This window comes from Megalopta genalis, chromosome 5 (assembly GCF_051020955.1).
Source record: "Megalopta genalis isolate 19385.01 chromosome 5, iyMegGena1_principal, whole genome shotgun sequence".
In the NCBI taxonomy this organism is placed as follows: domain Eukaryota; kingdom Metazoa; phylum Arthropoda; class Insecta; order Hymenoptera; family Halictidae; genus Megalopta; species Megalopta genalis.
Window position 1 is genome coordinate 7,448,523 of NC_135017.1, and position 16,706 is coordinate 7,465,228.

General features: G+C 38.3%; 2 protein-coding genes across 3 annotated transcripts in view; one reads left to right on the plus strand and one right to left on the minus strand.

The window, feature by feature from the left end:
- LOC117222375 (uncharacterized) overlaps window positions 1-16,706 on the plus strand; it is a 38,080-nt gene that overhangs the window by 4,144 nt on the left and 17,230 nt on the right. The window contains exon 2 of the mRNA XM_033474032.2: window positions 4,611-5,547. Coding sequence (XP_033329923.1) covers window positions 5,443-5,547 — 105 coding nt within the window. The 5' untranslated portion in view covers window positions 4,611-5,442. The remainder of the gene's footprint in view (window positions 1-4,610; window positions 5,548-16,706) is intronic.
- Window positions 6,702-15,061, minus strand: LOC143259552 (uncharacterized). 2 transcript variants are annotated; one of them, XM_076522448.1, is made up of 2 exons: window positions 14,920-15,061; window positions 6,702-11,661 (listed from the first exon to the last, which is right to left on the minus strand). In XM_076522448.1, exon 2 carries the CDS (start codon window positions 11,514-11,516, stop codon window positions 8,874-8,876), a length of 2,643 nt encoding a protein of 880 aa, XP_076378563.1. In that variant the 5' UTR covers window positions 11,517-11,661; window positions 14,920-15,061; the 3' UTR covers window positions 6,702-8,873. The 2 variants fall into 2 exon arrangements, with proteins under 2 accessions (XP_076378563.1, XP_076378564.1); XM_076522449.1 differs by lacking the exon at window positions 14,920-15,061 and adding an exon at window positions 14,647-14,903.

The following is a 16,706-nucleotide window of genomic DNA, read 5'->3' on the forward strand; positions in this document are numbered from 1 at the left end:
CTACTATACTAGTATTATTATATACTATTATATTATATATATACTACTATACTAATATTATTATATACTATTATATTATTATTATATATATTATATATTACTATTATATATAGTATATTATTATATACTATATATAATTATAATTTATATATTATAATTTATTTTTAAAGATATATATCTCTCTCTATATATATAAATATAAAAATATTTATATATATTTAACTATTATAATATTATTTTATATATAATATAATATAAATTTTATATTATATTATAATATATTATAATATAATAATATATATATATATATATAATTTAAGAAAACATTATTATAAAATAGAAATATATATATATTTAATAAATATTTATATATATATTTAACACATACATATTAGCATATTCAGTGAAACAATGCCGGACCCAAGACACGGTAAACAATGCCCCCCATTATTTTCGCGAACCGGTCGCATTGTCGCCGCGATCGTCGTCGCTGTGGAAACCCAGCGTTCCAGAAAGCGTCGAAAAGCCATCGGTGCGGCTCGCGTGGGAAAAGTTTTTCGGAAACGACGAGGGGGGCCCGCGCGGGGAACGGGTTCCACGAAACGTGTGTGCCTTGGGCAATGACCACTGTCGGCTGAATGGTTCGGCCGAACGGCCTTACAGACGTAGAAAGACCGCGAGAGCGTGAGAAGTACCGTTTGTCAAAACGGTCGCGAGCGAGCGCGACGATAATTTGCAACGTAAACGTCGCCGTACAGTTAGAGTTTCAGGTCAGTCTGGGGGGGGTCGGTCGCTCGTCTCATCTTCGGCGTCGCTCGGCGACGGTGAAAATCCTGGATTGTTCTCCGCGGATAATTGATGCTCGCGGTGCGTTCACCGTATATCGAGGTCGAGTCGTCGTTGCGCGGCGGACGGGTAGAAAATGAGAGCATAACAATGTTCGTACGGTCGGTACGCAAATCGGCGTCCGCCGCCGCCGACGCCGCCGCAGCCGGACTTAACGGTTAGGTTAGTACCGGGCGCCATGTTTTATTCCGTTAGAGGTCGTCCCTAGAGTTCCCACCGATTTTTCCAACGACGTCGTTGCCCAACTTCGTTCAACCCTCGTGGCCAATCGCCGCGAAACAGCAGTCGATGTAATTTCTTAACACTTTATCGACCGCTAGCCTATTTATCGGCTTTTCGATTGCCAATGTTTATCGATCGCTAGCCTATTAATCGGCTTTTCGATTGCCAATGCTTATCGACCGATAGCCTATTAATCGACTTTTAGCTATCGACGGTTTTCGCTTCTTTACTGTTTTGTTAGTAGCTGACCTCCTGTATGCTGACCTCCCCATATCCTTATGAATTATAATTATAATATATTATTATTATTATAAATAATATTATTATTATAATAATATTATTATTATATTATTATTATATTATTATTATAAATTATTATTATTTATTATTATTTTTAAAGGAATAAGCACAACACAATGAATAGCGAAAATTTAGCCGGTACTGGGAGCAAATGCGCGCGCGACTAAGCCAGTCCTTACTGAGTGGCAGCCTCAACCACGACCGGACGATAAAGTGTTAACACGTTCCGTGCCACGTGTACCATCGATGGTACACGATTGCATGTTTACTTAGTGAACTGAAGAAATTGTTTACAAGAAATTTAGAACCGAAGAATCAATTTCCACCGCAAGAATGGGCGTTGATAAGTTTTTGTTACGTTGTTATGTGTACGAGAATGAATAATTGCACGTAATACATCAAGTTTTAGTAAAATATCAAAGTGTGAAGATTCGAGTAAAAAAAGCTCGGCACGGAACGTGTTAACTTGCTAGTTAATTGCTAATTGCTAATTCGATAAGAGCAAAAAGTCGAACGAACGATCACTGTTCTAGGGGATAACGTATCTAAATGAGATACAATAATTGCTTTTATACATTTATGGCAATAATTGGTAAGCACAGTTGATTAAGCACAGTAAAAATGCAAACAAACTAAGGACGCCGATGTATTAATTTGAACTTATTAAAATGATTAAAGAATGCAGGAAACTTTTGCTCGTCTCTCCTATGTCTTGCAATTGGTGCAAAGAATTTTTATTTTGCGCGAAGATCTGCAGTCCGATGATTAGATAATAGAACGTTCGGATACCAGAATATTGTAAAAATAAATGTTCGGATAAGGAGAAATGCTATTTCTATGTGTAACTAATACATCAGAAAAAAAGTTTACTTCTCGAATACTGTATTAAATGAGAAGATGAAGATATTTATAGTCTACTTACTGTTCCAACAAACTATTGTATTTTGCGGTAATCTTAATATATTCTAGCAGCACAATTAACATAGTGATAGCTTAGAATGATTTATTTATTTCATCGAACATTTAATCTGTCAATTTAACATTTTCTGCTAAATTTTAGATTCAATCCATACAATTTTATAAAAGCTTCTCTTATCGATCGCCGTTCGTGCAGAAGCATTTTCACGAGTTTCGCAGAAAATATCGCGAACACAGTGTCAACAAATTGAAACATTTTTTCTGGCATTTCAAGAACTTTCGTCTTCTACGTATATCGTTCGATTTGGACAAATAAACGATCGTGTTTAAATTAAAATAATGCGATCTATCTTAATCGACAAGTTAACCTAAATAAGTATATAAGTAATAAACTAAATAATAAAATAATAAACTAAAGTTTATTCTATCTTTATACGATAGTTTGCAGAGTCTTCAGAAATTCAGACTGCAGCATGAAAATTTAATTTTTTCTCTCGGCGACACAAAGTTCACATCGATTCTCCAGGTCCTAAAATAAGATCTCCGAGATCTCCGCTCGCAGGGTCTCTTCATCCCCCTTAACGGCGCGGTAGCCAATGAAAAAGATACACATCAAATATTGTCCCCCGTGCTATATTTCATCGAAAGCGGCATATGCGGATTCAGTCCGTTCCCCTGCCAGTCTTCGAGCAGATATTAGCTGTCCCCCCCCCTCCCCCTTCTATTAACAAACGTAGCCGCCCCTACCTCCCTTCCGGCTCATCATCGGACGCGTTCGATTTTCCGTCAATTTCGTCAGACTCGTCGCTTATTCGAGCCATCACGGCGCACGGAGCCGCGTAGAGCACGGAATAAGAAAGGACATCTCTCGTCCTCGCGTTTCCATTTCCTAACTTCCGCCGCCATTCAGACGTCTACTTTTCCTGTCTCGACATTTTTGCCGTTCTTTTTCCTCTTTTCGCCCTCCGAATATAAAGCCCCCGGCCGCTTCGTAGAGGACGCATCCGAGCGGGGCACAGACAAGCGAAAGCTCTCGGATAAACTTTAATAACGGCTTTTGTGTCGTGTTTTTCAACAAATCAGACCGAAGTGCACCGTCTGGCACAAAAGTCTGCATACGCGCGTTCGTCGATTTAAAAAAAGAAAGAAAATTGAGGAGACGAACGGGAATACTGCGCGATCGAAGGCGGGGACGGCCGAGCTGCCGCCCGAGGTTCTACGGATTCTGCGATGTCTGCAGACGTCTTCGCGCGGCTGTCTCCTAAACCCCGTGAATTTTATTGAAGTAGTTTATAAATGACGTTTTTACTCGCAACGAACGTTCGTTGAATAATCTAAAGATTTAGAAAATTTCTTTTCACTCGTGTCGTAAAATTTAAAAATCCATATCTAATGGAGAGATACAACCCCGTAGACGTAATTTATAATAATATCTTCACTTGCGACGAACGTTTGTTAAATAATAGAAAAATTCGGAAATTTTTTGACGAATAATACTAAAATACTAAAGAACGATTAGAATTTATTAACGTAAAATAAGACAAATTTAATTTTTTTAATATTAACCAAATATTAACCAAATTAAATTATGGTACTTCCGGGAAATGAGGGGTTCGTGAGGTCAATTGAAGTAATTAATTAGCTAAGTAACTAATTAACGTAATTCGATCACTTACAATTCGTATTGCATTCGTAACTGCATTCCAACTGCTATCACGAATTACATTGTAATTTAAATTCTAAATTTATTATTTATTATTTTATAATATTGTAATTTAAACAATTAGGAAGAATCTACCGTATACTTACTTCTTAACGCTTTGCAGTCGAAGCCATTTTAACTCGAAATAGTTTTTCTGACCTATAATATTTACACTTTATACAATCTAGTGCACATTTTATACATATGAAATTGAATTTTGCGACTCTTGCAACAGCTACACATTTTACAGTCTTTTTAATACAAGCAAATTTGTATTAAATTTGTAAAATTGCTTCGAAACATAACAATTTTCAATGGCGCCTTAGAGTAGCCACTCGAGCGCAAAGGGTTAATCCTAAAATAAACGCGCAATGAAAAAATTACAAAAAAACTTGACAATGCCGTGTGCGTGTGTGCGAAAAGGAAAAGGTAACAAAATTAAATTGGTCTCATTCGACAAATACGAACTTAATTAAAAAAACAAACTATAATCGCAGCAACTGTTAGAATCATCAAGCTCGCGTCGCTCAGACGTCTGAACGATCACCCTTTCGAGTGCAATTTTGTCACCGGCAACGCCACCCCCTGCGAGAAGACCCTCAAACTCGTGTTCTGCTTGCAGGTATCGCTCGGCCTCGAAGAAGCTGTCAATCGTTTCCGCCGCTACTCTCGCTTATCCGAACCTCTGGACAGGTGTCACCGGGAGAAGTGAACAGAGAGAGAGAGAGAGAGAGAGAGAGAGAGAGAGAGAGAGAGAGAGAGAGAGAGAGACGCGCAGAGGCGAACGCGGAAATTCGACGTCCGAAACACGTCTCGGTGGAAGGGGTTGAAGAGCGACGGGTGGAGGTAAATGTGAGATTAAAGCGGAGCGCGCGCGGATCGGCGAGGGACGACAAAAGCGGACGTTTCGCGCTTTGCCGGACACACAAAGGTGGCGGCGGGCGGCACAGATATTTCGCAGCGCACATGGACAACGGGGGAGAGGGGGCGCATGGCGCGTCTGTGAGGCGCGAATAAAGACAGAAACAAAGCCGTGGAAAATACGGCCGTGCCGTGTCGTGCCGTGCGCTCGCGCGATTTTAGGGAGACGCGAACTGTAAAAAAAAGAAAAAGAAAAATGAAACGGACAAAGGGGCCGGGGAAATGATAAGCGGAAGAGAGGCGTCGTCGGCGAAGAAAGGAAACGTTTGAATCCGGGATAAATGAGAAGGAGAGAGAGAAACAGCGAGACGAGTGCCGCCCGATCGAGAGAGGAGAGCGAGAGAGCGAAAAGAGGTGCCGCGGAAAGGACAACGGTCTGTACACCCAGCGGATCACGATGCGCCGGGGAACGGACGCGGGGGGAGAATAGGAGCGGAGCGTGGAAAACTGGTGTTTAGGATAGGCGCGATAGCGAGAGAACTCGTGAAAGCAAAAGGGAAGGCGGCTCGGAGTCCGATGTGCAGTGTCGTACGATGGCCGGGGCCCTGTCCGAGAATGCCCCGAGACCCGTCAGTGTCGTCACAGTAGGGGGCGCGACGGCAGACACCCCGAGGACCAACCAGCTCGGCGGGCCACAGGTACTCAAATTTTATTCACTTACGGGACACGGCTCTTTCGGATATGTGTCCGGTCGTTTCTGAAAAACTGACCGTTAGAAATTATAATATAATTATATTTATATAATAATATATAATTATATTTATAATTATATTATAAATTTAAATTAATGTGTAATTTATAATATATTTAATATATAATTTAAATATTATAAGTTATCACGGTCAATTAATTTTATATAATATATATTAGTATATTAATAATATATATTAATATTAAAATATTAATATTATTATAATATATATAAAATTATAATAGGAAACGACCGACGAATTGTAACACATTATGTGTATAATTATTATGATATAATATTACATAATTATTAAATTATAATATTATCTATAATATTATAATTTAAAAATAATTTAAATAATCCTGTAATTAACCCCTTGTCGACGAGTCTGACACACGATGGAGATTTCTAGTAATAAACTGTTTTAGTATGATTGATACTCCGTTTTTGTTTTTGGTCCGAATAAAATTCTGATTTCTCGTCGTCGGTATCTAAACATTTCAGTAGATGTAGACGCGCGATAAATATATGTAAATTGTCGTTTTTCTTCTTAGAAATGATTACACTCGAGAAACTTCTGATCGCTGCGACTGTGAAGAAAATGGTATGGCAAGGGGTTGGAAAGTAACGCGAGCGTCATTCGCGCGGAAAACATTTTATATTCGTTGGAAAAATGAAGTCAAATTTCGCCCACAATTTGCACTAATTCAATTACATAAGTTAATTACATTGTACTTCAATTACATTGTAGTTCAATTACATTGTAGTTCAATTACATTGTAGTTCAATTACATTGTAGTTCAATTACATTGTAGTTCAATTACACATTGTAATTTAATTACATAATTCAAATATTTTAGTTAATTCGATTGCTGTTGAATTCCATCACGAGTGTAGTTAAAATACAATGTGTGCTTGAAATACAATGTAATTGAAACACAGTGTAATTAAAACACAGTGGTAATTGAAATGTAATGCAATTGAAATACAATGTAATCTAAATACAGTTCTTCAAATTAGAGACCAGAACTTTGACGAAGTGTGAATCCATTTCTGCGTTTTGTAATTAAATAAAAAATTTAATTATTTACATGTGACATATTAATTTGTAATTTCTTATTTATGAAAGTGATGAGTATGTACATAGATGACGCGACAATGATATATCTTGACGTTCGAAACCTTCACATGGTTTCTTTCAATCTCTTATTACCTCTTATTATTTTTTAACTCGCAATTCGTAATTTTAATTCAATTACATTTCAATTCGTAATTTTAATTCAATTACATTTCAATTCGTAATTTTAATTCAATTACATTTCAATTCGTAATTTTAATTCAATTACATTTCAATTCGTAATTTTAATTCAATTACATCTCAATTCGTAATTTTAAGTCAATTACATGATAATTAATTAATTTGACCCGTAATTAATGTAACCAAATTGCTTTGTATTTTGTAATTGTACTCCCATTGAATTACGAATTACATTGTGATTTAATTGAATGTAAATTTGTATTACGAATTGCAATGTAATCGAATTATAATGTAATTGAATCACTTTGTCGTTATAATTCCTCAAATATTTCAACTGTAATTCTATACAACTCTGGCCACAAATAGCCGCGAAAATGGTCTTCAGACGATCTTTTCTCGATAATCTCGTTTACTTTCTGTGCTTCTCCGTACTCGTCTGAGCAGAATACATATGTAATTGAAATCTTAATGGTGGATGTTGTACACTTTTTTTTGGAATTACATTTGGATATGGTGCAAATTTGGAAGACGTAAAATATCTTATTAACTTAGATTTTCCCACATCGGATGGAAAATTAGGAATGCATTAACATACATGCGTGAAGTAACCGTACAATATAGAATATATATACAATACACATAACAATGTATAATGGAAACGTATAGAAAGTAAAAAAATAAAATATTTTTATCCGTACACATACAGTGACTCCCGTTAATATTCATATATTTTTCGAAACGTGATAACTTTTTTAGAATTGGACTGAACCACTTGATAGATGATGATTTTTTAAAATTTTGCTATTGCTCAGAATGACAAAAGAAAATAAAAAACTTCCGTTCTTCGACTCTTTTATCCGAGCTTATCACAGGTAATATATGATACAGTTATCCGAGCCTATATTACAATCTTTTAACGCTTGTAACTTGACGTAAAACGTATTTTTTAAATTTTCGTTATAGCCTCGGATAAAAAAGTTAAAGAAACGAGAGTCTTCTATTTCGTTTCGTTATTTCAAGTAATAGCAAAATTGTAACAAAGTAGTTCTTCGGTCATTGTCTAGTATACTAGTCCCTCTATCGTCCGAAAAATATAATCAAATCGTTTATTCTAGCCTCAAAAAAGTTATCGCGTTTTGAAGAGTGTCCGAATATTAAATGGAGTCAATACGCATGTCAACAACGTTCGTAAGAGTAAAACTTATAACGATAAATGCTAATGGTAAAATTAATTTGTACATCCTGAGAAACCGTCCTTATTAGAAAGCTAGCGTTCAATTGACATTTGCGCTTTCTTCGTCGCTTTTAGTATAACTAAACCGCATCTTAACGTTTTCTTATTGTTATTATTTTCCTATTCTACGGTGTCGCGCTTACAGTTATGAGGCAAATCTCGTAGAGGTGGACCTCTATTGTTCTATCTCTAGCTAATTTTGGTACTCGAGGTCACAGAAAAGGTTTTGGCGTTACAGGTCCTTAGATTCAACATATCTCCTGAGCTATATTACACGACTATGACAAAAATATACAATTCTTGAAAAAGATGCGGGCGAGATTTTCCCGTTTGCCTCTAGAAACATATTGTTTGCTTATAAATTTATCGACCATTGAACTGCGATTTTTATGCGAATCGAAAATTGACTGCATTAATTGCAAGCTACTGGAACTCTATAATCATTTATATTTTTTCTAATAACTTGAATGAATTAAAAAGAACGCAGTAGTATTCTCAAGTACTTTAAATGTGTTTCTTGGGTCGTTAGATTCAACACATCTCCTGAACTATATTACACGATTATGACAAAAATATGCAATTCTTGAAAAAGATGCGGGCGAGATTTTTCCGTTTGCCCACTGGCAACATATTCTTTTCCTTACAAATTTACAATTGCGAACTTGGGAAGCTATACAGACATTTACATCTTTCTTTTCAACAACTTCAAGTTCAAATTCTTCAAACGTGCTTCCTGTCGGGCATTCGATCTACCCGTTTCAGACGCATAAAATCCGCAGCCTCAAATCGTACTACTACCATTGCTACTACTACCATTGCTACTATTACCATTGCTACTACTACCATTGCTACTACTACCATTGCTACTACTACCATTGCTACTACTACGATTCCTACTACTACCATTACTACTCCTACCATTACTACTCCTATCATTACTACTCCTATCATTACTATTCCTACCATTACTAATACTACGATTCCTACTACTACCATTACTACTCCTACCATTCCTACTACTACCATTACTACTCCTATCATTACTACTCCTACCATTACTAATACTACGATTCCTACTACTACCATTGCTACTACTACCATTGCTACTACTACGATTCCTACTCCTACCATTACTACTCCTATCATTACTACTCCTATCATTACTACTCCTACCATTACTAATACTACGATTCCTACTACTACCATTACTACTCCTACCATTACTACTACTACCATTACTACTCCTATCATTACTACTCCTACCATTACTAATACTACGATTCCTACTACTACCATTACTACTCCTATCATTACTACTCCTACCATTACTAATACTACGATTCCTACTACTACCATTACTACTCCTATCATTACTACTCCTACCATTACTAATACTACGATTCCTACTACTACCATTGCTACTACTACCATTGCTACTACTACGATTCCTACTACTACCATTACTACTCCTATCATTACTACTCCTACCATTACTAATACTACGATTCCTACTACTACCATTACTACTCCTACCATTACTACTACTACCATTACTACTCCTATCATTACTACTCCTACCATTACTAATACTACGATTCCTACTACTACCATTACTACTCCTATCATTACTACTCCTACCATTACTAATACTACGATTCCTACTACTACCATTGCTACTACTACCATTGCTACTACTACCATTACTAATACTACGATTCCTACTACTACCATTACTACTCCTACCATTACTACTACTACGATTACTACTCCTATCATTACTACTCCTATCATTACTACTCCTACCATTACTACTCCTACCATTACTACTCTTACCATTACTACTCCTATCATTACTACTCCTATCATTGCTACTCCTACCATTACTACTCTTACCATTACTACTCCTATCATTACTACTCCTATCATTACTACTCCTACCATTACTACTCTTACCATTACTACTCCTACCATTACTACTCCTGCCATTACTACTACTACCATTACTACTCCTACCATTACTACTCCAATCATTACTACTCCTACCATTACTACTACTAGCATTACTACTACTATCATCCTCCTTCTTGCAATAATCCTTGCGATAACTACCTATATTCTCTAGTGCCATCTCTATAAAGTTCGGTTCTCTTTTCGACCAGATGGCCAATATCGACAGAGCCACGTCCGCCTGCTCCTCAGTCGGCGGCGTTTCGGGCGTTTCAGGCATTTCGGTCATTTCGGGCAGAGAGTCCGAGTAGCAGGACAACGGCGATATGAGCGGCGATATGAGCGGCGGCGTATGTAATTCATGCTTCAAGACATCCCCTAAAATGTCATCGACGGACTCGACCAACTCGTACTCGTCTTCATCAGATGTCTCGCTCTCCATCTCCAAATCCATGTACCTGCGCAGGAACTTATTGTCTTCCTCCATAGATTCCCCGTAAACGGCGTCGATCTCATTCCTTGCGGGGTCCAGTTCGGGCAGGTTGACGATCATCTTCTTCCAAGAATAATAAATATCCGACGGGCTTATCGCCATCCAAGCTTCGACCACGATGGTCATGCATTCGCGGACATCGAATCCCGACGGCTGTTCTTCGAGTTCAATCATCTTCTGCAGCATCTTTTGCCTGAAAATCGTCTTCATCTTCTGGATGACGCCTTGCTTTATCGGCTCGAGCAGCGAGTCCGTGTTGCGCGGCAGACAGAGGATCCGAAAGTTGTCCTCGGTCATCATCTCCTCAGAGATCATGTCCCCTTGCTTGCTGTCTACCCACAGGATAACCGTGCCGGATTTCCCGTTCTGCTCCTGATACCTTCGAACTTCGGGCTTGAAGTAGTTGTTGTACCAAGCCGCGAACAGGTCTTGCTTCAGAAAGTTCTTAGGCTGCGACTCGAACACCGCGGATGTCTCTTCTCCCGGTGCTTTCGGCACGTCCTCCTCGTGCACGAACAGCGGGTCCAGCTTGTGGTTGCCGAGGACGTTGGTGCACACGCCCACCGTCATCTTGTTCTTCTTCGACGTAGCGTTCTCGTGCAGCCTCTCCTCGCTGTCCGGCGCTGCTTCGGACGGGATGGCCTTCCACATCAGGGTCGTGGTGACTATGTTGTACATGTTCTCGTACTCTACGTTCTGTATCAGCGCGGGCACGCACGACTCCACGAACGTCCTGGCGGCCACCTCGTCCTTCGTCTTCGGCATTCGGATAATTTCGCGCACCAGGATCCCGTACCGCAGTTTGAATCTGTACAACCAGCCCACGCTGGCCTCGAAGTTCTCCAAACACCCGAGCTTCTGATTGATCTTCAACGCTTTCGTCATTATCTCCACGTTGGACGCCTCCACGCCATTCTTCCGCAGCTCCTGAAACCAGAAGTTCACGTGGTCCTCCAGCACGGATTGCTCCGGATCCTGAATCATCTTTCCTGCGCCCAACAGCTCCCCACCAAGACCAATGATCCCGAACAGCTTCTCGGCGAATGGTCGTCTCGTGGACCCCGTATTCCGGTGCGAGCTTCTTCACCAGCCCGCCGTTCTCCAGCCTCTCGATAGCCTCGTATCTCTCCTGAAATGAGAGATTCTTGAATGCGAAGTCCGCCATGTTGGGCAGACAAGCGCCAGCCGGATGCTTCGACGACCTGCGCAAACGGCCGGCGAGCTGTCGACTGCGTTCTCTCTGTTGACGCTCGCCCCCTCCCTCCTTCGCTGGGCACCGCTCCCGTGCCCGTTACCCCCATCGCCGGCCTGAAATTGATCGCGGTACCGGTTTCGACCGGCCGCGCGGGGCGAGACCCTAACTGGGATCGCTGAAGTGGGATGCGATAGTATGGGAGGCAGAGGCGTCCGCAAATAAACAGCTCTATGGCTCTTTGGCCCTTTTTTTCTTTTCTTTACCTTTGCCGCGACCCCACTGGGGAACGTCAAAATTTTGTTGTACGTTCCTGATGCACCTTAGAATTTACCTAATGTATCTCAGAATTTTCCTAATGTACCTTAGAATTTCCTTAATGTACCTTAGAATTTCCTTAATGTACCTTAGAATTTTCCTAATGCACCTTTATAAGGTTTATAATCACCTTATATGCTAGAATTCGAGTACTCGAATTATGTAATATCGATACTTCGAGTTGAATTTATGCCTATTGTTTAAAATTGTTTATTGTTCGTCGTCGTTAGTTCGAGAGACTTGTTTTCTTTTAGTTTTTCCTTCGCCGAGTCTTTGAATTTCACCAATAGGTTTTTGCTTTTTGAGGTTACGTTGACCACGTGATAGCTTTGTTTTACTAGGAACGTACGTGTCCCGTGCCGTAAGAACTTCTAGAACTTCCCCCCACTTTCCTAATCGCGAAGGGAGGAGGAGAAGAGTGGGAGGCGCCGAGAGCAACGCAGTGCGGCGCGACACTCCCCACTTCCAGTTCTTTCGGGCGCAGTCGCGGAAAGTCGTTGCGCGAGGAGTGGGGTAGGCGACGCATGCGCTGGAGTCCCGCGCAGAGGAGTGGGGACAGGCGGCGCATGCGTAGGAGTCCCGCGCAGCGGTGTGGGGCGTAGCGACTTTTTGTGGCTGCACTGCTCGCGCCATCAATTCTCTGGCAACACTAGGATGTTCGAGAGAACTGATGCAATGAATTAGTCAAATTATTGGAGATTGTAGTATAGGTTCCAGTCTGATTTGGGAAAATTTTGGCTGTGAAAGCAGAGTCTTTGGGATGGAGTTGAAGGTTCTGAATGATCTGTGCTCGCCGCTTACGTTTTCTCGGCACGGTAGTGGGAGAAATTACAAGGTGGAGGTGGAACCAACGGGTGCTCTTTATTACACAGCGACGTTGGTTTAACTTCGGGACGCGCGGTTTTATTCGAGCACCCATTAGTTTCACCTTTACCACGCAATTTCTTCTATTGTACCTATAGTACGGAGGAATTTCGTCCGGAGCACTCTGCTTGTTTAACTGAAAGGAAGTGAGTGAGAGCAAGAGAGACTGAGTAAGAGAGGGAGAGAGAGAGAGAGAGAGAGAGAGAGAAGCAAAATAAACGAAAGAATTAGTAAGTCAAAGGGTGAAGGACATAAATGAAAACGCGGCACAGGCAGTGAGAAACGTTGATCAAATTACATAGTCATACATAGTCATATACATGTACACAGTAATGGCCATATACTTAAGATAATTTGAAAAATTGGACTAAATGACTTGAGTTTCTTTTAAGATGAAAGAAGGATTATTTTATAAATGAAAGAAAAGGATTATATATAGATTATAATATACTTTATAATATATAGTATATACAGATATTTAGATGAATGAAGGATTATATACAATACCTATTTTTAATTTTGCTATTATTTGGAATGACAGAAAAAAAATTAAAAAACTTACTTGAGCCAACATTGAAAATTTTAAAAATGCGTTTTGCATATGTCGATAACCTATGTGCATGGTGAAAACTTCATTGAGATCGGATGACTTTGATATGAACAGTAAACAATTAAAGATCGCAGTATTTACACGATTTTTGACACTTTCGACCAATAACTGTCATAAATCTGCAGTTTTTTAAAATCTTTCCAATATTTGTAGCTTGACACATGCGTTAAGCGATTTCGATCAAATTTTCAACATGCAATAATATGTTGCCGAGATCTACGAAACGTATTTTTTAAATCTCCGTTATAGGTTCAGATAAAAAAGTTGAAAAACATGAGTTTTCTTATTTGTTTTGTCACTCCAGTAGCAAAATTTAAAAAGAAAAGTATTACAGTTATTGTTTAATAAGCTCTGGACAATGTTACCTGAATAAACTCAAATCATTTCAGATCTAGTGAAATTATGTCAGTTACTGTATCACTGCCTGGTTACTATACGCTTGCAATAATTTTACGTATGTTTAAAAACAATATGATTCAATTAAAGATATCGATTATTTTCAATCAAACTTGATCCGTAATTTTAATAATCCAATGAAAAGTTTAACATCTTAAGACCTATAAAATGTGGAAATTTTTTAACGATTTGATGTGTTTTTGTATCGATCTTGTTAAAAACCGAAGAATAACGTCGCATATAAAGATGAGAAAAATACAAAAACGATACTTTCCATAAGCTTTTACCCGCAGACGAAGAAATTATTACATTCATAAAAGCAATAATAATTCTTAATAATAATAATAATATATAATAATTATATAATAATTATATATTATAATATATATTAATATATATATATAATATATATTATAATTATATAATAATTCGTAATAATAATAATTCTTAAATATATTGTTTTATATAAAGTAACTCAGTAAATGAAACAAATTTACGTCTGGTTTCTATTACTGTGCACTCGAACTGGATCAAGTTCTCATGCCTTTTTCGACGGGCGCGTTGATCATTAACCTCTGCCATGGCAAACCACGTGCCTTCACCTAACCTAACTTTCTTTTCCGATTAATTACCGAAAGTATTGAAACGTGTACATATAATAAATTATGCTAAGTAATTTAATGCGGAATATTCCATGATTTTTTTACCGAATTTTTTGTTATCGAATTATTTACCTAGAACTGATCGCAGTAATTGAAGCACAGTAATTAGATCAGCGTACCGAAACCGAGACACAGTAACGAAATAAGTGTGCAGAAACTGGCACGGTAACTAGAAAAGGCTCGGTAACCGACACACAGAGATTAACTTTTTCATCTGTTTAAGGCCACTACATACAAACGTTGTTTTCACTGTGATTTCATCGGTGTAGTTTTTTGTTTTATTATTATTATTATTATTATAAACCGCGCGATGAATAATTTACCATAGCAACATGTAAGATATACCTTGGAAATAACGAGAAGAATTAATTGTTTTCTATTTCTCACTTCGCGCTGTTTCGCGATGTTTCACTGCGTTTCACCACCACCTATCAGATAGACAATGCGTGCGCTCGGCTTATCAGCGGGCGAGGGGTGCTGCCAAATCCGTTACGAGAATCTAAAGACTATCCGCCATCTTTCTGCGACATCATAGTGCTGCTATCTGTTTCTTAATTGGGAAACTATACATGAAATTTGAATTCACGTAAAGTTCAAAGGAAATTCCGATACAGCGTCAATACACACATGGAGAGAAGAAACCCATATGCGTATGTGTGTTTCAAACGTGTACAATAAATCATGCTAAATAGTTTAATACAGAATTTTTTATATTTTTTAAAAATATCTTTTGTTATCGAATTATTTACTTAGAACTGTGATCACAATAATTGAAGCACAGTAATTAGATCAGCGTACAGAAACTGATACACAGTAATTGAATCATTGTGTAGAAATTGGTATAGTAACTAGAAAAGGCTCAGTAACCGTCACATAGTGATTAACTTTTCATCTGTTTAAGACCACAACATATAGTATACACGTGACGTAATGGTCGGTTGTCCTAAAAGTTCAATCTGTGTCTGAGTGGTATTCAAAAATGCAACAATTTTACGTTATCGTAATTTTACATTATTATATTTTTTTCCTTTTCATTAAGGAATCATTAACCAACTGTTAAAGAAGCAGGACTTTGAAAATTCTTTATAAATCGTACTCTTGATATAGCCATCATTTAATCTAATTTCATTGTCAGAAGTTGAATACACGAACGACGACTTCGATACATCGGGTCGAGATTGACCCGGTCAGCACCGGAACAGGCTTAACCCGTTTATGTCAACCATTTACGTTGAAAAATACGTTGCAAATGACGCTGCCAATGTAACAATTATTCATCTAATTTAAAAATTGAATATTTAAATTAATAGTTTTGATACTGTGGGTCGAGATTGACCCGGCCACCACCGGGAGAGGGTTAACCCGATTATGTTAACCATTTACAAGTAGAATGTTGAAAAATACGTTGCAAATGACGCTGCCAATTCATCTAATTTAAAAATTGAATATTTAAATTAATAGTTTTGATACTGCGGGTCGAGATTGACCCGGCCACCACCGGAAGAGGGTTAACTCGTTTTTGTCAACCATTTACAAGTAGAACGTTAAAAATACATTGCAAATAATGCTGCCAATGTAACAATTATTCATCTAACTTAAAAATCGAATGTTTAAATTAATAGTTTTGATACTGCGGGTCGAGATTGACCCGGCTACTACCGCAAGGGGGTTAACCCATTTATGTCATCCATTTGCAAGTAGAACGTTGCAAAATACGTTGTAAATAATGCTGTCAACGTAACAAATATTGCTCTAACTTAAAAATTGAACGCTAAACCCTCTTAGTGCTCACTAAAATATTCGTCCCAGAGGAGGTGTGTACCCGATCGAAATAGTATACGTATACCGAATCTATTAGACGTATGTAGCTCGATAAAATTTCGGAAAGAAATTGCAAAAATGTTGTAATACCCGATAACTCGAAAGTTCATAAAGCAAGAAGAAATAAGGAGAAATTGAAGAGCCGTTATTTATCAAGAATGTTAAAAACATTACGAAAACAATATTTTCTCGTGACATATCCTCCGCCGCTTAAATGGTTCGAACAACGATCCCGATGTATTTTCCGGACAAAATTGACCCGGTCACCGGCGCGATAAGACGATTCAATCCGTTTCTGCTAACTGTTCCAG